A 23,081-nucleotide genomic window follows, 5' to 3' on the forward strand; every position below is an offset into this window, starting at 1 on the left:
AAATTGCAATTGATAATGTACAAGTGTCAGCTTTTTTCCACATCATCAATTGCTCATGTCATGTTGATCAAAATATAGTAGATGGTTTGTTGAATAGTCTTACCCCTCAAAACATCTAGGCATTAGTTCCTTGCATAAGCCATTACATGCAAAACTGTTGAACTATTTGTCATAAACTGTCAAGCATAGTTTTACACATTTCTATTAGACCTTTTGTACAAAAACGTGAATTGATGAATCGTGCAGGTGAAATTGACCCTCACTCATGAAGGAATGTAAAGTGTTAGTTCAACCAACAATCAACCAGTTGTCTAAATTGCTCAAAGGTGCATCTCATGAAGAATCAATTGGCAAGCATATATAGACAGACCACAACACAGAGTTGCAATTTTCCAATAATGGATGGACCAGGAAACAAACAGGGTCAACAGCCAAGAGGAGGAAGAAGAGGAGCAAGGATGTGTGGTGGAAGGCAAAACAGAGGAAGAGGCAGAAGAGGACATAGGCGCATATCTGATGACATAAGGGCCACTATTGTAGACCATGTTGTCAATCATGGCCTTACAATGGCTGAGATGGGTCGAAGGGTGCAGCCGAATATTGGGAGATCAGCCGTGTCCTCAATAGTTCAAATGTTTCGAAGAGAGAACAGGTATGTCCACCAATGCACAGTGCACTGTTACTGTATATAAGCAGTATACTGTATACTTCCTACAATGCTTCATATTACAGTAGTCCACTTGTATTTCACAGCATACAGAAATATACTCTATACAGATACATACTGCACCTTACATGCACCCACCTGTATGTTTTACAGTAAAATGTGTTCGCATAGTTTTTGTTTATGTGAAAGTGTGCGATGCATCACTGCATTTTTCCCCACGTAGGACTGCAAGATTACCTCAAACCGGTGGCAGAGGACGCCTTTTCACACCTCAACAGGAGGAGGCTATTTGCACCATGGTCCGAGCAAACAATGCCATGAGACTCAGGGAAATACAAAGGACCATTATAGAAGACAATGATGTCTTTGAAAACATCCATACGGTTAGCATCTCAACCATCGACAGGGTGCTGCATAGAAACCAGATGAGTATGAAACAGCTGTACCGTGTACCATTCCAAAGGAATGAGGACAGAGTTAAGGAGCTACGGTACCAGTATGTACAGGTAAAACATATATCTATGTAACTACTTTACAGCAACATTTTATAGTGATAATAAGCATAAACTGCACACATTTCCATTGCTGTGGAAGGAACATGCAATATATGTACATTTTATGTCACTCTTCCTTACCAAAACAAATTCAACTATGTGTTCTGGGATATAGTGTATAATGGAGTTGGAATCAAGTGAACCCTCTCACAACTTTGTATACATGGATGAGGCTGGCTTCAACCTGACCAAATGCAGAAGGCGGGGTCGGAATATCATCGGTCACAGAGCTACTGTGGATTTGCCAGGCCAACGGGGAGGAAATATCACCATGTGTGCTGCTATTTCGGAGCATGGTGTCCTAACCCATATCCCCCTTATAGGGCCATACAACACCCAGCATCTGCGGGTGTCCTGGAGGGCAGGCAGTGTGCCCCTGGTGATGCGTTGGGTAGACCGCACCACCATCTGGAGAGCACTACGGTTGCAGGCGGTGCAGTTGCCGTACCAGGCGGTGATACAGCCTGACAGGATGCTCCTAATTGTGCATCTGTAAAAGTTTGTGAGGGTCTTAGGGCCAATTTCTTCAGCCTCCTGAGGTTGAAGAGGTGCTGTTGCACCTTCTTCACCACACTGTCTGTGTGGGTGGACCATTTCAGATTGTCAGTGATGTGTACGCCGATGAACTTGAAGCTTTCCTACTTCTCCACTGTGGTCCCGTCGATGTAGATAGAGGGGTGCACCCTCTGCTGTTTCCTGAAGTCCACGATCAGCTCCTTCGTTTTTGTTGAAGTTGAGGGAGAAGTTATATTCCTGGCACCACTCCGCCCGGGCCCTCACCTACTCCCTGTTTGCTGTCTCGTCATTGTTGGTAATCAGGACTACTACTGTTGTGTCATCTGCAAACTTGACGATTGAGTTGAAGGCGTACTTGGCCCATCAGTCATTGGTGAACAGGGAGTACAGGAGGGAGCTGAGCATGCACCCTTGTGGGGCCCCTGTGTTGAGGATCATCAGCGAAGTGGAGGTGTTGTTTCCTACCTTCACCATCTGGGTGCGGCCCGTCAGGAAGTCCAGGACACAGTTGCACACGGCGGGGTTCAGACCCAGGGCCCCGAGCTTAATGATGAGCTTGGAGGGTACTATGGTGTTAAAGGCTGAGCTATAGTCAATGAACAGCATTCTTACATAGGTATTCCTCATGTCCAGATGGGACAGGACAGTGTGCAGTGTACAGTGTGCAGTATGATGGCAATTGTATCGTCTGTGGATCGATTTGGGCGGCAAGCAAATTGAAGTGGGTGTAGAGTGTCAGGTAAGTTAGAGGTGATATGATCATTAACTATCCTCTCAAAACACTTCATGATGACAGAAGTGAGTGCTATGGGTCGGTAGTCATTTAGTTCAGTTACCTTTGCTTTCTTGGGTACAGGAACAATACTAGACATCTTGAAGCAAGTGGGAACAGAAAACTGTGATAGGGAGAGATTGAATATGTCTGTAAAACACTCCAGCCAACTGGTCTGTGCATGCTCTGAGGATGCGGCTAGGGATATTGTCTGGGCCGGCTGCCTTGCGACGGTTAAAACGCTAAAATGTCTTACTCACGTCGGCCACAGAGAACGAGAACCCACAGTTCTTGGGAGCGGGCCGTGTCGGTGACACTGTGTTATCCTCAAAGCGGGCGAAGAAGGTGTTTAGCTTGTCCGGGAGCAAGACGTCAGTGTCCGCGACGTGGCTGGTTTTCCAGTTGTAATCCATGATTGTTTGTCGACCCTGCCACATTGTTCATGCGTCTGAGCCGTTGAATTGCGTCTCCACTTTGTCTCTGTACTGAGGTTTGCCTGTTTGATTGCCTTACGGAGGAAATGAACACACTGTTTGTATTCAACCATATTCCCAGTCACCTTGCCATGGATAAATGCGGTGGTTTGCGCTTTCAGTTTTGCGCGAATGCTGGCATCTATCCACAGTTTTTGGTTTGGGTAGGTTTTAATAGTCACAGTGGGAACAACATATCCTATACACTTCCTGATGAACTCAGTCACCGTGTTTGTGTATACGTAAATGTTATGCTCATAGGCTACCCGGAACATATTCCAGTTTGGGAGATCAAAACAACTTGAAGCATGGATTCCGATGGGTCAGACCAGCGTTGAATAGACCTTAGCACGGGTACTTCCTGTTTGAGTTTCTGTCTATAGGATGGGAGGAGCAAAATGGAGTCGTGATCTGATTTGCCGAAGGGGGGGAGGGGGTCCTTGTAGGCTTCTCGAAAGGGGGAGTAGCAGTGTTCCAGTGTTTTTCCAGAGTGAGTACTACAGTCAATGTGTTGATAGAACTTCGGTAGTGTTTTCCTCAAATTTGCTTTGTTAAAATCCCTAGCTACAATAAATATGACCTCAGGATATGTGGTTTCCAGTTTGCATAAAGTCCAGTGTAGTTCCTACAAGATCCCAGAAATATTCCAGATGCACAAAAAGCTTATTTCTCTCTAATTTGGAGCACAAATGTGTTTATATCCCTGTTATTGAGCATTTCTCCTTTGTCAAGATAATCCATCCACCTAACAGGTGTGGCATATTAAGAAGCTGATTAAACAGCATGATCATTACACAGGCCACTCCAAAAAGTGCAGTTTTGTCACACAACATAATACAACCAATGTCTTCCAAAGTTTTGAGGAGCGTGCAATTGGCATGCTGACTGCAGAAATGTTCACCAGAGCTCTTGCCAGAGAATTGAATGTTCATTTCTCTACCATAAGCCACCTCCAATGTCGTTTTAGAGAATTTGTCAGTACGTCCAACCGGCCTCACAACCGCAGACCACGTGTATGGGGTTGTGTGGTTGAACGGTTTGCCCCATGATGGAGGTGGGGTTATGGTATGGACAGGTATAAGCTACGGACAACAAACACAATTGCATTTTATTGATGACAATTTGAATGCACAGAGATATTGTGACAAGATCCTGAGGCCCATTGTTGTGCCATTCATCCGCCGCCATCACTCCATGTTTCAGCATGATAATGCATAGCCCCATGTCGCAAGGATCTGTACACAATTCCAGGAAACTGAAATTGTCCCAGTTCTTCCATGGCCTGCATATTTACCAGACATGTTTCTCTTTGAGCATGTTTGGGATGCTCTGAATCAACGTGTACGACAACATGTTCCAGTTCCCACCAATATCCAGCTACTTCGCACAGCCATTGAAGGAGTGGAACAACATTCCATAGGCCACAATCAACAGCCTGATTAACTATATGCAAAGGAGATGTGTTGTGCTGCATGAGGCAAATGGTGGTCATGCCAGATACTGACCGATTTTCTGATCCACGCCTCTACTTTTTTTTTTTGAAGTCATATGAAATCCATAGATTAGGGCCTCATTAATTTATTTAAATTGGCAAATTTCCTTATATCATTTGTCGCAATAAAGAAAGTTTGACAAAATAAAATCCACCCCTGTCGAATGGATAAAAATGTTGTTGATCTTTAAAAATAAAACTCCTATATCTGCCGTTTCCATTACACATGTCACAATCACATTTTTTGTTGACATTACTTTTGTCGCATACAACTGGGTCAATGGAAACCTGCCTACTGTCTATGTTCTTAGGGCACATGGGGTGTATTCATTCTGCCGATTCTGTTGCAAAACGTTTCTTAAATGGAAACAAACGGAATGAACTGGAGAAGGACTTACGCGAATTTGTCTAATAGAAACTCTTGTTTTAGTTGCAAAACGAAACTGTTTGGACTATTGATTACACCCCAGTTAACAGAATTCTCTCCATACAGTCCTTGTTCATTCAAGTACAAATCATTATACAGTGATGTCAAAAGGAATGTAGTTTTGAAACCCCGTAGAGGGTACAATTAAACCAAAATGCTAATACAGGGCAGTGTGAGCTACAGAGGAGCACAGCATCACTTACCACAAAGCACTGTTTCTCTATCTCGCCACCCAGCTCTAAATGTGGTCTGACTTCACAAGAAGGCAAACATCCCCTGCTCTCTACTTCCTGTGTTGTAGAATGAGTGTGCTTCAAAAAAACCACAGGTGGGTCATGTGACTTGAAAGTTCCACATTCTGTGTTCCGCTATGTTCTGTGTTTTGTACATTGTCATTCAACCGGCTCTGTGTGATGCCTTTAGAAAATGATTATGACTCTGCATTGTTGACCGAGACTGAAGGAGTAGCTCTTTACTCATGAATAAAGCCTTCCTATAAAAGAGAGGCTGCAACCAAAGAAAAGAGCAAGAGGAGAGAGAGAAAGAAGAGAGAGAGAGAAAGAAAGAAAGAAAAGAGATGGAGTCACAGGGCGAAGGTTACCCTCCCTTTTCGGTCTCAACTGGTGGTGGTAAGTTCTTTATGAAACTACTGTAGATGGTACATGATTACTTTGACTAGAGCTTGAATCTGTTTGATTTAGGTGCTAAAAAAACATAAATATTTGAAAAGTCATCAGTAAACGTCTAAATAACTGATGTCACAGCAGGCACAGTTCTGCATTCTGTCACTCAATTTATGGTCACACTATGGAAGTACAATACAATTCTCTCTCTTTCTTTACAGATGAGAGTATGCAAGGTGTTATGCAGAGAGAGGTGAACCCCTCAACTAGTGCTCCCCCTCTTCCAGAACTTAGGCTAGTCCTGCTGGGAAGGAAAGGAACAGGGAAGAGCTCTGCAGCCAATACCATCCTGGGAGGAATAGGGGGGTTTGAGAGCGGCAGACCAACCGAGGAGTGCTCGAAAAAGCGAGCCGATCTAACCAGGAGACGAGTCACCGTGGTAGACACCCCTGGCTGGGAATGGTACTACCCGCTCAACAGCACCCCCGACTGGGTCCGGAGAGAGACGTTGCGCAGCATGTCCCTGTGCTCCCCCGGACCTCACGTTATCCTGCTAGTGATACGTTCCTGCGCCTCGGTAACCGAGTCCTACAGGAAGCAAATAGAGGAGCACCTGGAGTCCCTGGGGGAAGGGGTGTTGGACCATACCATGTTGCTGTTCACCAGGGGGGACGAGCTGGGTGTGGTGCCCATGGAGCAGAGGATCCTGACGGGTGGGGCTGCCTTCCAGCAGCTGCTACGGAGGTGTGGGAACAGGTATGAAATTAAAATATTGCCATTTTTTGCTTGATATTGTCATCTTGGAGGAGTGTACATTCACTTTTTATTGCCACATTTAATTTGCAACGGACTTTAACATTCAAGTAATTTAGTTTAGCAGACGCTCTTATCGACTATGAAAAGCCAAATGCCACATTTTGCACCCTCTATAACCACTGTGATTATTATTTGACCCTGCTGAAATCTATGAACGTTTGAACAGCTTGAAGAACGATCTGGCCTTAATGGCCATGTACTCTTATAATCTCCACCCGGCACAGCCAGAAGATGACTGGCCACCCCTCAGACCCTGGTTCCTCTCTAGGTTTCTTCCTAGGTTCCTACCTTTCTAGGGAGTTTTTCTTAGCCACCGTGCTTCTACATCTGCATTGCTTGCTCTCTCAGGTTTTAGGCTCGGTTTCTGTATAAGCACTTTGTCACAAGTGCTAATGCAAAAAGGGATTTATCAATATATTTGATTGATTGATTGATCATCAGTGCATTAAGCTAAGGTAGGTACTGTAGGCAAAACATCCACATATCACAACATATATCCCAAGTAAAATTGTCTACGTAAAAAAAAGCTATCTGAGTGCAAGACAGGCAAGAACAAGAACAAGGTTTTTATTTCTTTTTTGTTGTCTTCCAGGTACCATGTCCTGGACAATAGGAGCCGGGGAGATGGAACTCAGGTAAGGGAGCTACTGAGGAAGATGGTGGAGATGGTGGAGAACAAGGGAGGACATTTTGGGGCAGATCCTGCCCTCCTGAGGTTGGAGGCAGACGGGAGGAGGAGAGCGAGGGAACGGAGGAAGAGGCAGAGACAGATGGAGGCCCAGACTCAGAGGGGTACCATCCGAGCTGTGCTTATGAGTGAGTTCCTTAAAAGTGTCTATGTAAACTCAGTAAATTTACACACCCTGCAGGTGTGATGTCCGATCCTGTGCAGGTGTTGTTACATGCGGTCTGCCACTGCGAGGATGATCAGCTGTCCGGTCTCCCTGTAGCGCTGTCTTAGGCGTCTCACAGTACGGACATTGCAATTTATTGCCCTGGCCACATTTAAAAAATATAGATATTTTCACCTTTATTTAACCAGGTAAGCTAGTTGGGAGCAAGTTCTCATTTACAACTGGGACCTGGCCAAGATAAAGCAAAGCAGTGTGACACAAACAACAGCACAAAGTTACACATGGAATAAACAAGGGTACAGTCAATAACACAATAGAAAAAAAGAAAGTCTATATACAGTGTGTGCAAATGGCGTGAGGAGGTAAGGCAATAAATAGGCCATAGTAGCGAAGTAATTACAATTTAGCAAATTGACACTGGAGTGATAGATGAGCAGATGATGATGTGCAAGAAGAAATACTGGTGTGTAAAAGAGCAGAAAAGTAAATAAAAACAATATGGGGATGAGGTAGGTAGATTGGGTGGGCTACTTACAGATAGGCTATGTACAACTGCAGCGATCGGTTAGCTGCTCAGATAGCTGATGTTTAAAGTTAGTGAGGGATTATATAAGTCTCCAGCTTCTGCAATTTTTGCAATTCATTCCAGTCATTGGCAGCAGAGAATTGGAAGGAAAGGCAGCCAAAGGAGATGTTGGCTTTGGGGATGCTGGAGCGCGTGCTATGGGTGGGGATTGTTATCGTGACCAGTGAGCTGAGATAAGGCAGAGCTTTACCTAGCATAGACTTATAGATGACCAGGAGCCAGTGGGTCTGGCGATGAATATGTATCAAGGGCCAGCCGACTAGAGCATACAGGTCGCAGTGTTGGGTGGTATAAGGGGCTTTGGTGACAAAACGGATGGCACTGTGATAGACTGCATTCAGTTTGCTGAGTAGAGTATTGGAAGCTATTTTGTAAGTGACATCGCCGAGGATCAGTAGGATAGACAGTTTTACGAGGGTATGTTTGGCAGCATGAGTGAAGGAGGCTTTGTTGCAAAATAGGAAGCCGATTCTAGATTTAATTTTGGATTGGAGATGTTGGAGGAAAGTTTGCAGTCTAGCAAGAAACCTAGGTATTTGTAGCTGTCCACATATTCTAAGTCAGAACCGTCCAGAGTAGTGATGCTAGTCAGGTGGGCAGGTGCGTGCAGCAAACGGTTGAAAAGCATGCATTTTGTTTTACTAGCATTTAAGAGCAGTTGGAGGCCACGGAAGGAGTGTTGTATGGAACTGAAGCTTGTTTGGAGGTTAGTTAACACAGTGTACAAAGAAGGGCCAGATGTTTACAGAATAGTGTCATCTGGATAGAGGTGGATCAGGGAATCACCCTCATCAAGAGCGACATCGTTGATATTTTCAGAGAAAAGAGTCGGCCCGAGAATTGAACCCTGTAGTACCCCATAGAGACTGCCAGAGGTCCGTACAACAGGCACTCCAATTTGACACACTGAACTCTGTCTGAGAAGTAGTTGGTGAACCTGGCAAGGCAAGTCATTTGAGAAACCAAGGCTGTTGAGTCTGCCGATAAGAATACGGTGATTGACAGAGTCGGACGCCTTGGCCAGGTTGATGAAGACAGCTGCACAGTACTGTCTTTTATCGATGGCGGTTATGATATCGATTAGTACCTTGAGCGTGGCTGAGGTGCACCAGTGACCAGCTCGAAAACCGGATTGCACAGCGGAGAAGGTACAGTGGGATTCAAAATGGTCAGTGATCTGTTAAGCTTTCGAAGACTTTAGAAAGGCAGGGCAGGATGGATCTATAAGGATCTATAAGGTCTATAACAGTTTGAGTCTAGAGTGTCACCCCCTTTGAAGAAGGGGATGACCACGGCAGATTTCCGATCTTTATGGATCTCGGACAATACAAAAGAGAGGTTGAACAGACTGGTAATAGGGGTTGCAACAATGGCGGTGGATAGTTTTAGAAAGAGAGGGTCCAGATTGTCTAGCCCAGCTGATTTGCACGAGTCCAGGTTTTGCAGCTCTTTCAGAACATCTGCTATCTGGATTTGGGTGAAGGAGAAGATGGGGAGGCTTGGGCAAGTCGCCTCGGGGGGTGCGGAGCTGTTGGCCGGGGTTGGGGTAGCCAGGAGGAAAGCATGGCCAGCCGTAGAGAAATGCTTATTGAAATTCTCAATTATCGTGGATTTATCGGTGGTGACAGTGTTACCTAGCCTCAGTGCAGTGGGCAGCTGGGAGGAGGTGCTCTTATTTTCCATGGACTTTACAGTGTCCCAAAACTTTTTGGAGTTAGAGCTGCAGGATGCAGATTTCTGTTTAAAAAAGCTATTCTTTGCTTTCCTGACTGACCTAGTGTATTAGTTCTTGACTTCCCTGAAAAGTTGCATATCGCGGGGACTATTCGATGCTAGTCAAATCAAATTAAATCAAATCAAATTTTATTTGTCACATACACGTTAGCAGATGTTAATGTGAGTGTAGCGAAATGCTTGTGCTTCTAGTTCCAACAATGCAGTAATATCCAACGAGTAATCTAACCTAACAATTTCACAACAACTACCTTATACACACAAGTGTAAAGGAATTAATAAGAATATGTACATAAAAAAATATGTGAATGAGTGATGGTATTGAACGGCTAAGGCAAGATGCAGTGGATGGTATAGAGTACAGTATATACATATGAGATGAGTAATGGAGGGTATGTAAACATATAAAAGTGGCATTGTTTAAAGTGGCTAGTGATACATTACATCAAGATGGCAAGATGCAGCAGATGGTATAGAGTACAGTATATACATATGAGATGAGTACTCTAGGGTATGTAGACATTATATAAAGTGGCATTGTTTAAAGAGGCTAGTGATACATTTATTACATCAATTTTTCCATTATTAAAGTGGCTGGAGTTGAGTCGGTATGTTGGCAGCAGCCACTCAATATTAGTGATGTCTGTTTAACAGTCTGATGGCCTTGAGATAGAAGCTGTTTTTCAGTCTCTCGGTCCCTGCTTTGATGCACCTGTACTGACTTCGACTTCTGGATGATAGCGGATGATAGGGGTTCCTTTATAATTTGTGTGAGTTTGAGGGCATCTAACTTAGATTGTAGGACTGCCGGGGTGTTAAGCATATCCCAGTTTAGGTCACCTAACCGAACAAACTCTGAAAATAGATGGGGGGAAATCAATTCACATATGGTGTCCAGGGCACAGCTGGGAGCTGAGGGGGGTTTATAACAGGTGGCAACAGTGAGAGACTTATTTCTGGAGAGATTCATTTTTTAAATTAGAAGCTCAAACTGTTTGGTCATAGACCTGGAAAGTATGACAGATCTCTGGAGTAGATTGCAACTCCTCTTCTCTGGCAGTTCTATCTTGATGGAAAATGTTGTAGTTGGGTATGGAAATCTCAGAATTCTTGGTGGCCTTCCTAAACCAGGATTCAGACATGGCAAGGACATCAGTGTTGGCGGAGTGTGCTAAAGCAGTGAGTAAAACAAACTTAGGGAGGAGGCTTCTGATGTTAACATGCTTGAAGCCAAGGCTTTTACGGTTACAGAAGTCAACAAATGAGAGTGCCTGGGACACGCAGGGCCTGGGTTAACATCAACATCACCCGAGGAACAGGGGAGTAGGATGAGGGTATGGCTAAAGGCTATCAAAACTGGTTGCCTAGTGAGTCGGGGACAAAAGAATAAAAGGAGCAGATTTCTCGGCGTGGTAGAATAGATTCAGGGCATAATGTACAGACAGGGGTATGGTGGGGTGCGGGTACAGTTGAGGTAAACCCAGGCACCGAGTGATGATATGAGAGGTTGCATCTCTGGACTGGCTAGTTATGCTGGGTGAGGTCACCACATGTGTGCGAGGTGGGACGAAGGAGGTATCTGAGGCATGTTGAGTGTGACTAGGGGCTCTGCAGTCAACTAAAACAATGATAACTATCCTGAACAACAGTGTACAAGGCATATTGACATTTGAGAGAGACATAAAGCAATCCCAGGTGTTGATTGGGAGAGCTAGCTAAGACAACAATGGGTAAGACAGCAACAGCTAATCAGCTAAGACAACAACAACAGGTAAAATGGTGATGAATGGGCAGAAAGGGTCAGTTAACTACACACAGGGCCTGAGTTCTAGGCTGGGGCTGATAGACAAACAAAAAATAAACAAAATGGAGTACCGTGATTAATGAACAGTCCATCAGGCATCAGCTATGGCTTGCGGCTAACTGGTGCTAGCTTCGGGGCAGGGACGTTAGCCACTATAGCCACTCGGTAGCAGCTAGCTAGCAGCGATGATCCGATGCAAAGGTCCAGAGCTTACGGCAAGGATCTGGTGGAGTAGTGGATTCTAGCCGTGTTGGGGTAGAGTCCGGGAGGCATCGGCAGAGTAGCCGAGTGATCACAGAGCAGCTTCAGGGCTGGGTCACTCGGTGGCAGCTAGCTAGCTGTGATGATCAGGAGTAATGGTCCAGGGTTTACGGCAGGAATCCGGCGTTGTAGTGGAGAAAACAGTCCGATACTGGCTGGTGTCTGTGCAGAAGGTAAAGAAGAAAAACGTCTGGTGTCTGTGCAGAAGGTAAAGGCCGCTAGCAGTGGCTAACAATGACTAAATGCTAGTAGCGAATTAGCTGGTTAGCTTCTGATGGCTAGCTTCTGATGGAGGTTCTGGTCTAAACAATAGCGGATCCGTGTCACATTGGGTGAGGCGGGTTACCAGAAGTTATATTTAATTTAAAAATGGAAAAGAGATTGAAAATAAATTGAAATATTTACAAAAAGATGAAAAATACAAAAAGTAAACGAGAGGACGACAAACCACGCCTGCAGTCCTCATGCCTCCTTGCAGCATGCCTAAGGCACATTCATGCAGATCAGCAGGGACTCTGGGCATCTTTCTTTTGGTGTTTTTCAGAGTCAGTAGAAAGGCCTTTTTAGTGTCCTAAGTTTTCATAACTGTGACCTTAATTGCCTACCGTCTGTAAGCTGTTAGTGTCTTAACGACCATTCCACAGGTGCATGTTCATTAATTGTTTATGGTTCATTGAACAAACATGGGAAACAGAGTTTAAACCCTTTACAGTGAAGATCTGTGAAGTTATTTGGATTTTTACAAATTATCTTTGAAAGACAGGGCCCTGAAAAAGGGACGTTTCTATTTTTGCTGTGTTTATTTAGTATGACCCATTTGATTATCTTCTCTGAGTTCGAATATTTCCTCACCAGCGTAACACTGTATCAAAAAACATAAAGCGAAAATGATGTGTGATAAATACGTTGTTGTCTTAAATTCAAAACCTCTGATCATGTTTTTCAATCTATGTCATTTTACTATCCTTATGGAAAATAGGACCTAGGGAGATACATAAGCTTAAACGAATAGGAGTACCTAAACAGATGTGACATACAGTACACTCTGATAACCACTAAATATTCCAACCCTGAAATCTTGTGCCCCCTCTCCCTGACAGCTGACGCTGGATCCCAGGGCTCTGATTGGGATGGGAAACAACCATTCTCTAAGGGTACTCGTCGTCTCCCAGAGCTGAGACTGGTCCTCCTGGGAGAGAGAGAGACTGGGAAGAGCTCGGCTGGGAACACCATACTGGGTGGAGGTGGAGAAGGAGCAGGGTTCTTCCAGACTGGGAGAGTGACGGAGGAGTGCACCCGGTGCCAGGCAGAGGTCGTTTTTACATTTCATTGTAGTCATTATTAAACGCTATGTTCAGAGTGACTAACAGTCAGTGCATTCAACTATGGTATGGGTAAAAACAACCACATATCATACAGTTATCTTCAGAAATCCACTATCAGCATAATCAGTCCTCGTAATAAAATACAAAAGCGAGTCAGTGTGTTGTGAGACAAGTGAAACAGTAATGTATATTTTATTTTGCCATTTTTAGGTAGCCATGAGGCTGGTGACCGTAGTGGACACCCCCGGTTGGGAAGGTGGAGTAGCAGGCCCCACCCCAGAGAGGGTAAAGCGGGAGATGGTGTGGGGTAGCGTGTCCCTGTGTCCCCCGGGACCCCACGCTGTGCTCCTCACCCTGAGGGTGGACACCCTGGTCAGTTCCACACCTGTAAGAGAACACCTGGAGCTCCTGGGGGAAGAGGTCTGGAGGCATGCTGTCCTCCTGTTCACCCATGGGGACCAGCTGAGGGAGGGGGTGGGCATTGAGCAGCACATCCAAAGTGGAGGGAGGGACCTTAAGTGGCTGGTGGAGAAGTGTGGGAGCAGGTATGTCTGCTGTCCTTATCTCTCTGTTTTGGTTGTTGTTGTTTCTTGTTCCTATATTTAATTCGTAATCTTCCTCTGTAAGGCGTATTGAGACATTGTGATAATGCAACTTGACTTGACAGGTACCACGTCATCAGTAATGTGAATGGGCGTGGGGACGCCGCTCAGGTGTCTGGCCTGCTGGAGAAGGTAGAGAAGATGGTGGCCGGGAACAGGTGCGAGGCCTTCTCGTCGCTAGTGCAGGAGGTCAGCGACCTCACCAGACAGAGGAACGAGAAATTCAACCAGCGTCTCAAAGAGGTTGGTGACAAGATGCAGCGTCAGGAGATGGAGCTCAAGAGGATGAGGGAGAGGGAGGTCAAAAGCATCCGCTGGTTTTTCGATCGGAAGAAGAAAGTTAAATCTCCGGGGAAGTCAGGCGTGGAAAAAGAGGAGGATGGAGGGGAGGAGGAGGAGGAGAAAAGGAGTGATGGGAGGAAGAACGAAATGGGCGAACTAGAGGAGAGGATTCGGTGGCTGACGGAGGATAAGGAGAGAGAGATTCAGGATCTGGGCGCGGAAAACTACAGATTCATCGCTGCGCTCGATCAGAGAAGCAGGGAGCGAGAGGAGATAGTCATCAAGCTAGAGGAGAGAGAGAGAGAGATTGACGAGCTGAAAGAGCGAGTTGACGAGCAGCAAGTGAAACTGCTCGACCTTGAGCGTGTCATCGGGGAGAAAGAACGAGATAAAAAAGAGAGGGAGGAAGAGTTTAGAGGGAAGCATCAGGAATGGAGGAGGGAAGCAGAGGATTTGAAAGTCAGGATAGCCCTGGAAGAAAAGGAAAAAGAGGAATGGATAGGAAGAGGAAAAACGTCACAGAACGAGATGTATGAGTCAAAACAGTTGTATGAGGAGAGACTTTTACAGTATGAGGAAGAGATGCAGAGAAAACTGCATGAAAAAGAGGAAGAGATGGAGAGAAAACTGCATGAAAAAGCAGAAGAGATGGAAGGAGAGAGACTGCTATCTGAGACAAGGGAAACAGAAAGGAGGGATGAGCAAAGAAAGAGAGATGAAAGGGAAAAGAAAGAGATGAGCAAGCTGAAAGAAATCATTGAAAAGAAAAATAAAGAAATAACTGATACACAGCAATTGGTTACAGAGAAAGAAAAAGAGATTGTGGAAGTGAGGGCGAGATCCGTTGACAACGTGAAAGAAAATGAGCGGCTGAAAGAAAACAATGAACAGAAGGAGTCTGAGGTGGTGGCAATGCAACGGCAACACACAGAGGACAAAAGTAGGAGAGATGCCGAGGCAATGGATAAGTTACGAGGGAAAGAAGTGGAGCTCAACAACTTAATACAAAAGGACGGGGAAAATAAGAGAGAACTCGTCCGTTTAAGGCAAACCATTAAACAAACAAAAACAGAACTGGAAAACTTAACTGCCGCGATGGAGAAGGAAAGGATGAACATGATACAGGAATATGAAAAGGAAATCAAGACGAAGGAAGAGGAGATGAGGTTGATGTTAGAAGACCACGAAAGTGCTGTCAGCCAACTGCAGAAAAAGGAGGCAGAAAGTAGAAGGAACATTTCAGGCATGACAGAATGCTTAAGGGACAGCCAGGGGAAGGTTGAGGTACTGCAGGAGCTGAACGTGAAATTGAAGAAAGAGATTGACAACCTCAGGAAGAAGTGTCAGGAGTATGAGGAGGACCAGGGGGTTCAGAGGACCGAGAGGGAGAGCAGGGAGGCTGACATCAGAGAGCTGCTCTGTGGATATGAAGAGCAGTTAAAACACAAAGACAGGGAAATCCACCATGTTATGGAAGAGCGGAACCTGGAGGTTGCTGCGTTGAAACAGACAAACGACCAGAGACAGAAGGAGCTGGAGAATATGAAAGAAGGGGAGGAGGTGAGAGAGAAACAGGTGGAGGAGATAAGAGGGTGCTATGAGAAGAATCTGAGAGAAAGGCAGAATGAGCTGAAACAGACAGCTGAGGAAAAGGAGCAAGAGCTTGAGAAAAGGGGGAGAGTGTATGATGAGAAGGAGCGAGAACAAGCGAGAAGTAAAGACGTGCTGGATAACAGAGGGCGTGAACTTGACACAAAAGATGCAGAGCTAGTGAAAAGAGAAGAAGTGCTAGTGAAAGGAGAGGAAGGGCTAGTGAAAAGAGGGAAAGAGCTAGTGAAAGAAGAGGAAGGGCTAGTGAAAAGAGGGAAAGAGCTAGTGAAAGGAAAGGAAGAGCTAGTAAAAGGAGAAGAAGCCCTAGTGAAAGGAGAGGAAAAGCTAGTGAAAGGAGAGGAAGAGCTAGTGAAAAGAGAGGAAGTGCTAGTGAAAAGAGAGGAAGTGCTAGTAAAAGGAGAGGAAGAGCTAGTGAAAAGAGAGGAAGTGCTACTGAAAAGAGAAGAAGTGCTAGTTAAAAGAGAGGAAGTGCTAGTGAAAAGAGAGGAAATGCTAGTGAAAGGAGAGGAAAATCTAGTGCAAGGAGAGGAAGAGCTATTCAAAAGAGAAGAAGGATTAGTGAAAGGAGAGGAAGAGCTAATGAAAAGAGAGGAAGAGCTACTGAAAAGACAGGAAGGGCTAGTGAAAGGAGAGGAAGAACGAGTGAAAAGAGAGGAAGAGCTAGTCAAACGAGAGGAATTGCTAGTAAAAGGAGAGGAAAAGCTAGTGAAGAGAGAGGAAAATCTAGCGAAAGGAGAGGAAGAGCTCTTCAAAAGAGAAGAAGAATTAGTGAAAGGTGAGGAAGAGCTAATGAAAAGAGAGGAAGAGCTAGTGAAAGGAAAGGATGAGCTATTCGAAAGAGAAGAAGAATTAGTGAAAGGAGAGGAAGAGCTAGTGAAAAGAGAGGAAGAGCTATTCGAAAGAGAAGAAGAATTAGTGAAAGGAGAGGAAGAGCTATTGAAAAGAGAGGAAGAGCTATTCAAAAGAGAAGAAGAATTAGTGAAAGGAGAGGAAAAGCTAGTGAAAAGAAAGGAAGAGCTAGTGAAAGGAGAAGAAGGGCTAGTGAAAAGACAGGAAGAGCAAGTGAAAAGAAAGGAAGAGCTAGTGAAAAGACAGGAAGAGCTAGGAAAAGGAGAAGAAGGGCTAGTGAAAAGACAGGAAGAGCAAGTGAAAGGAGAGGAAAAGCTAATGAAAAGAGAGGAAGAGCTATTCAAAAGAGAGGAAGTGCAAGTTAAAAAAGAGGAAAAGCTAGTGAAAAGACAAGAACAGCTAGTGAAAGGAGAGGAAAAGCTAGTGAATAGAGATAAAATGCTAGTGAAAGGAGAGGAAGAACTTGAGAAAAGAGAGGGAGAGCTAGTGAAAGGAGAGGAAGAGCTAGTGAAAAAAGAGGAAGAACTTGAGAAAAGAGAGGGAGAGCTAGTGAAAAGAGAGGAAGAGCTAGTGAAAAGAGAGGAAGAGCTAGTGAAAAGAGAGGGAGAGCTTGTGAAAAGAAAGGAAGAGCTAGTGAAAAGAGACGAAGAGTTGGAAGGTAGAAGACGAGAAGTAAAGAACTGGGAGGAAGATCTTGAAACAAGACAGAAAGGACAAGAAGAACAGAAACAGGAGTTGTGGAGCAGAGAAAAATGCTTGAAAAGAAAGGAAGAAGAGTCTGAAAGCAAAGAACAAAACATCTGCAGCAAGGAGCAAGATGTGGAGAAAATAGAAAAAGAGCTGCAAAACAGAAAGAACCAACTTGATAGTAGGGAATATGATTTAAAGACTTCGGAAGAAAATATTAAGAAAATAGAGCTGGATCTAGAAAACCTGCAGCGACAACAGGACAGCCGTCAACTAGAGCTGGATGAAAGGGAAAATGAACAAGGGAGTGGGAAGATAGAACATCAGAACCAGAGAGAGGATCTGGAAAAAAGAGAGAGAGAACTGAGGGCCAGAGAACATGATTTGAGATGTGGAGAACAAGGGTTGGAAAACCAGGAAGAGGATATGAACAACCGACAGCACGACATGGACAAAAGACAAGAAGAATTGGAAAATATACAACAAGACCTTGAGAAAAGGGAGCTTCACCTGGAGAATAGAGAAGAAGAAATACAGAAGCACAGACAAGCTCTGGAAAAAAGAGAGAAAGAGATCAAAGACAGCAAACAAGGACTTGAAAACAGAGAACACCATTTGAAGAATGGAGAGCAAGAGTTACTGAAATGGAGAACAGAGTTAGAAATTCAAGGGAAACATATGAGCAACAGGAGCCAAGGCATGGAAAAGCTGGAGAGAGAGGTGGAAAACCATCAACAAGAGCTAAGGAACAGAGAGGAAGGTTTTGAAGACAAAATGCAAGAGTTGAGGAATTGGGAGCAGCGTCTAGAAAGACTTGAAACAGAACTAGAGAGGAGAGAGCATGAACAGAGGAATACGAATAATGGATTCGAGGAAAAGGAGCAAGAAGTTAACCATTTTGAAAAAGATCCGGATGGCAGAGATTATGACGTGGAGATCAGAGAGCCTAACGGATTGATACCAAGCCATGAAGCACAAGGAGGAGATGTCTGTGGCATGACAACAAGATGTGATAATGTGACACTAGAGGGTATAGAGGATTCCCATATGATGTACCAGGAAGTAGGAGTGGTGGAGAAAGAAGGACGGGAACTGCAGGGAAAAGAACCAGAGAGGAGTGGAAGCATCACAGACCGGGAAGATCAGACGATGATGGAATGTGCCTCGTCTACAATCTTAAACAATAACAGTCAGTTTGAAAGAATGGCAGCGCCAGAAGACAAAGAGGAGGCTAGACAGAATCTGGAAGAACAGACGAAAGAGGAGATAGAAGAAGAGGGAGATGAGGAGAGAAATAGAGAGCATCCCAAACAGGAAGGGGATCTTCAGAACACAGGGAAGGAGTGTCTTCTGTTAAAAAGAGGGAGCCAGGATGAGATATGGCCGGAAGAATGTAAAAAGAGGGGGAGAATATGTGAAGAGGAGGATGAGGAGGATAATTATAAGGAAATTGAAGATGTAAACGTTATCTCAGACTTAAAGTTAACTCTAAGTCCAGGCCCCAGTGTGGAAAACACTAAACGCATCCAAAGGTCTGAGCTGAGGCTGGTACTGTTAGGGGAGACTTGGTCCTCCCGTCACCCAGCAGGGTACACAATCCTGGGCAGAGAGGCCTCACACCCAGGTGAGTCCATCTCGATGCCATGGCGGGGACAAATCGCTGGAAGACAGGTCAGTGTGGTAGAACCACTTGGGCTAAAGTGGCGTAACGGACCAGACGGCAACACCTCCGTCACCACAGACCCAACACAGTTCCAGAACATCTTCCATAGTGTTTCCCTGTCCCACCCAGGTCCCCACGCGATCCTCCTGGTCCTACCAGCCTACCTGTCATTCACACAGAAGTATCGGAGAGCGGTGGAACACCATATGAGTGTGCTCGGGGAAGATATTTGGCGTCGCACTATGGTGCTGTTCACGTGGGGGGAAGCTTTAGGGGAGAGTGCGGAGCAGCACATATTGAGGAATGGGGACCTCCAGTGGCTCGTGGGACAATGCGGCGGTAGATACCATATTCTGGCCAGCAGGAAGAACAACTCTCAAACAGCAGAGCTAATGGAGAAGATAGAGGAGATGGTGGCAGGAAACTATCAATGTAATGGAGACTGATCTTCAGTTGGGATGAGTAGAGATGAATGGAGAGACAAAGGATGGACTGGGATGATATGAGAGGGAAATGATCAGTTGTTTGAAATCTTTGCGAATAGGCCAATGGCGGGATGTTTAATTTCATGTGTATTTTTTAAATATTTTTTTATATAAAATATCATTCATTAATCAGGAGATATGTTACAGTTACCAAATACAGAGTCAAACTACAGAAGCAAAATAAATCACAGATGAGTCGTTCACAAATGTCACAAATATTCTAACTTCAATGAATTGTTCCTTGACAATCCTTTTACATACAAATGTCAAACATTTACCAAACATGCTTGCTCCAAAGGGACTTTTTCATGTATTACATTTCAGAAAGATCCAAAATCTTGTGGTCTTTTTTGTTCCAGTTTCGCACGGAATGACCCATAAGACTGCTTATAGGTTAAAAAGTTGGATTTACAATATGTGAGTTCATAGTTTCTCCACAAGATAGAGATCTTGTATCACTTTCTGTGGACGGCAGATGGAGTGTTTCAAGATGCTGATGTTCAACATGTTGATAATAAATTGTATTAAATTAGTTAAAATGTGTCCAAGCACCAGTACATTTAATTGAGACATCATAAGTGAAATATGAAGTGGGCTAATGTATACAGGGTCATAGTGGGCCAGGGCCCGTATCCACAGTATTGCAGAGTTGGAGTGCTGATCTAGGATTAGGTCCCCCCTTGTCCATGCAATCTTACTCGTTGAGATTTAAAAGATTAAACTGATCCTAGATCAACACTCCTACACTGAGATGCTTTGTGAAAACAGGCACATTGATAAAAATAGAAGAAAAACTTGGAAAACTAATCCCATTACAGTTTTTCTCAGTCGCTTTGGTGCATTTCTTAGATCAAAAGTGCAATTCTTGATACTACTTGTACAAATTCCAAATCATCTAGTCACTTGTGCACATCATTAAAGCAATTTCTTATTCCTTTGAACAAATTGCAATTGATAATGTACAAGTGTCAGCTTTTTTCCACATCATCAATTGTTCATGTCATGTTGATCAAAATATAGTAGATGGTTCTCTGTTGAATAGTCTTACCCCTCAAAACATCTAGGCATTAGTTCCTTGCATAAGCCATTACATGCAAAACTGTTGAACTATTTGTCATAAACTGTCAAGCATAGTTTTACACATTTCTATTAGACCTTTTGTACAAAAACGTGAATTGATGAATCGTGCAGGTGAAATTGACCCTCACTCATGAAGGAATGTAAAGTGTTAGTTCAACCAACAATCAACCAGTTGTCTAAATTGCTCAAAGGTGCATCTCATGAAGAATCAATTGGCAAGCATATATAGACAGACCACAACACAGAGTTGCAATTTTCCAATAATGGATGGACCAGGAAACGAACAGGGTCAACAGCCAAGAGGAGGAAGAAGAGGAGCAAGGATGCGTGGTGGAAGGCAAAACAGAGGAAGAGGCAGAAGAGGACATAGGCGCATATCTGATGACATAAGGGTCACTATTGTAGACCATGTTGTCAATCATGGCCTTGCAATGGCTGAGGCTGGTCGACAGGTGCAGCTGAAGATTGGGAGATCAACCGTGTCCTCAATAGTTCAAACGTTTCGGAGAGAGAACAGGTATGTCCACCAATGTACAGTGCACTGTTACTGTATATAAGCAGTATACTGTATACTTCCTACAATGCTTCATATTACAGTAGTCCACTTGTATTTCACAGCATACAGAAATATACTCTATACAGATACATACTGCACCTTACATGCACCCACCTGTATGTTTTACAGTAAAATGTGTGTTCACATAGTTTTTGTCTATGTGAAAGTGTGCGATGCATCACTGCATTTTTCCCCACATAGGATTGCAAGATTACCTCAAACCGGTGGCAGAGGACGCCTTTTCACACCTCAACAGGAGGAGGCTATTTGCACCATGAGCTAAGGAGCTACGGTACCAGCATGTACAGGTAAAACATATCTATGTAACTACTTTACAGCAACATTTTATAGTGATACATAGTACAGTAAGCATAAACTGCACACATTTCCATTGCTGTGGAAGGAACATGCAATATATGTACATTTTATGTCACTCTTCCTTACCAAAACAAATTCAACTGTGTGTTCTGGGATATAGTGTATAATGGAGTTGGAATCAAGTGAACCCTCTCACAACTTTGTATATGTGGATGAGGCTGGCTTCAACCTGACCAAATGCAGAAGGCGGGGTCGGAATATCATCGGTCACAGAGCTACTGTGGATTTGCCAGGCCAACGGGGAGGAAATATCACCATGTGTGCTGCTATTTCGGAGCATGGTGTCCTAACCCATATCCCCCTTATAGGGCCATACAACACCCAGCATCTACTCAACTTTTTAGAGACTCTCTACAGGGCTCTCATCCCTGATGATGATGAGGGGTCTGTTTAGAGAGGATTTGCCAAAGTATGTGGTCATTTGTGATAATGTGAGCTTCCATCGATCAAGCATAAGGCAATGGTTTGTGACCCACCCGAGGATGCTCATAGAATTCCTCCCACCTTATTCACCATTCCTTAATCCAATTGAGGAGTTATTTTCAGCATGGAGGTGGAAGGTGTACGATCGTCAGCCACACACACAGATGACCCTGCTGGCTGCAATGGATGCAGCATGTGAGGACATCACAGTAGACGCCTGCAGAGGATGGATAAGGCATTCCAAAAGATTCTTTCCGCGTTGCATTGGAAGGGAAAATATCCGGTGTGATGTGGATGAGAATATGTGGGCCGACAGACAGGAACGTCTGGATGTGTAGAGACAGCACAACAGTGCTGCGGGCAAAGTTGTGCCTTAGGGGTGGTTTCCTGTGTTTCTTTCTAATTTCGTTTTTTTTCCTTTGTGCCCCTTGAGTTGTCCAGTCTCTTTCAATCAATAACCCACATACAGTAATATGTAAAAAGTACTGTTGAAATTGATATATGCCATAGAAGTGCATCCTTGTGTATTTTCAATACAGTAACTGTCATCCAAACCGTAGCCTAAGTTTACATCAGGTAATACTGTCAAAGTACACAGTTACATTGACAACATGCCTAAACATTTTGACGACCTTGTTCGTGAACAATGACTCAATGACTTATCATTCTGACACTGACATGATCATTGGCATGAATATTTACTTTTGAGAGATGTACTAAGGATTTTTAGTGACTGACTAGCTTTAGAAACGTATCTATTGTATATTGCAGTTTGTACAAATTGTTCTGAGAAATGCACTTGTTATTTTGCACATGTTAGGGATGATGTGAAAAATGCACCAAAGCGACTGAGAAACTGTTGTAAAATGTGAATTATTAAATGTTATTGAATTGTTGCAATTCATCTTTTGAGATTTTATTCAACTGTGCTTCTGTTTTGAAGCCAACAAGAAGCAGGTATAATAGACCTAAAACAGGTATAATAGACCTAAAACAGGTATAATAGACCTAAAACAGGTATAATAGACCTAAAACAGGTATAATAGACCTAAAACAGGTATAATAGACCTATACCGACAGGTATAATAGACCTAAAACTACATTCATCTTTATTAGATAGGCCAACCACACATTTTGCCATGTGCTTTCACAGAAATAAAAGTAGATATTTGTCGGTGGGCATTAGCGTTTCATAAAATTCATAAAATCTAAATGTGTCTTTATGAAGATTGTTGACCTATATTTCGTTGCTAGGAGGGCAGGGGAGCTAAGTATTGCCTGCAGGGAATCTCACCAGAGACCGCTCTGCGGTTGACAGGTAAAATATGATTCTAGATGAGTGGGTTGTAGTCTGTGGCTTTAAAAGCGTCAAGCTTTTATACCAAGGGCGAAATTAAGGTGTAAATATTGGGAGGGACGATTGGTAGAGGGTCCATGGGGTCCTCCCCCAGATTAGTTTGTTTTTACATTTTAAAACGCATTTCCTGCAATTCTACACAGTTTGACATGACTTATTATTCCTCGCTTGGGGGGTATTTGAGGGGTATTTTGACAACACAAT

At 44.0% G+C, this 23,081-nt stretch overlaps 1 protein-coding gene and 1 long non-coding RNA gene across 2 annotated transcripts; both read left to right on the plus strand.

The window, feature by feature from the left end:
• Nucleotides 1–5,270: 5,270 nt before the first annotated feature.
• Nucleotides 5,271–19,626, plus strand: si:dkey-185m8.2 (trichohyalin). The gene is made up of 6 exons (XM_024373490.1): nucleotides 5,271–5,530; nucleotides 5,746–6,280; nucleotides 6,933–7,156; nucleotides 12,680–12,891; nucleotides 13,115–13,449; nucleotides 13,572–19,626. Exons 1-6 carry the CDS (start codon nucleotides 5,479–5,481, stop codon nucleotides 19,042–19,044), a joined length of 6,831 nt encoding a protein of 2,276 aa, XP_024229258.1. The 5' UTR covers nucleotides 5,271–5,478; the 3' UTR covers nucleotides 19,045–19,626.
• A 785-nt stretch (nucleotides 19,627–20,411) lies between these two features.
• Nucleotides 20,412–21,249, plus strand: LOC121847180. The gene is made up of 3 exons (XR_006084124.1): nucleotides 20,412–20,680; nucleotides 20,921–21,027; nucleotides 21,198–21,249. It is a non-coding gene; the product is annotated as an uncharacterized LOC121847180 (long non-coding RNA).
• Nucleotides 21,250–23,081: the final 1,832 nt, after the last annotated feature.

The sequence above is a fragment of the Oncorhynchus tshawytscha genome, linkage group LG09 (assembly GCF_018296145.1).
Source record: "Oncorhynchus tshawytscha isolate Ot180627B linkage group LG09, Otsh_v2.0, whole genome shotgun sequence".
Classification (NCBI taxonomy): Eukaryota; Metazoa; Chordata; class Actinopteri; order Salmoniformes; family Salmonidae; genus Oncorhynchus; species Oncorhynchus tshawytscha.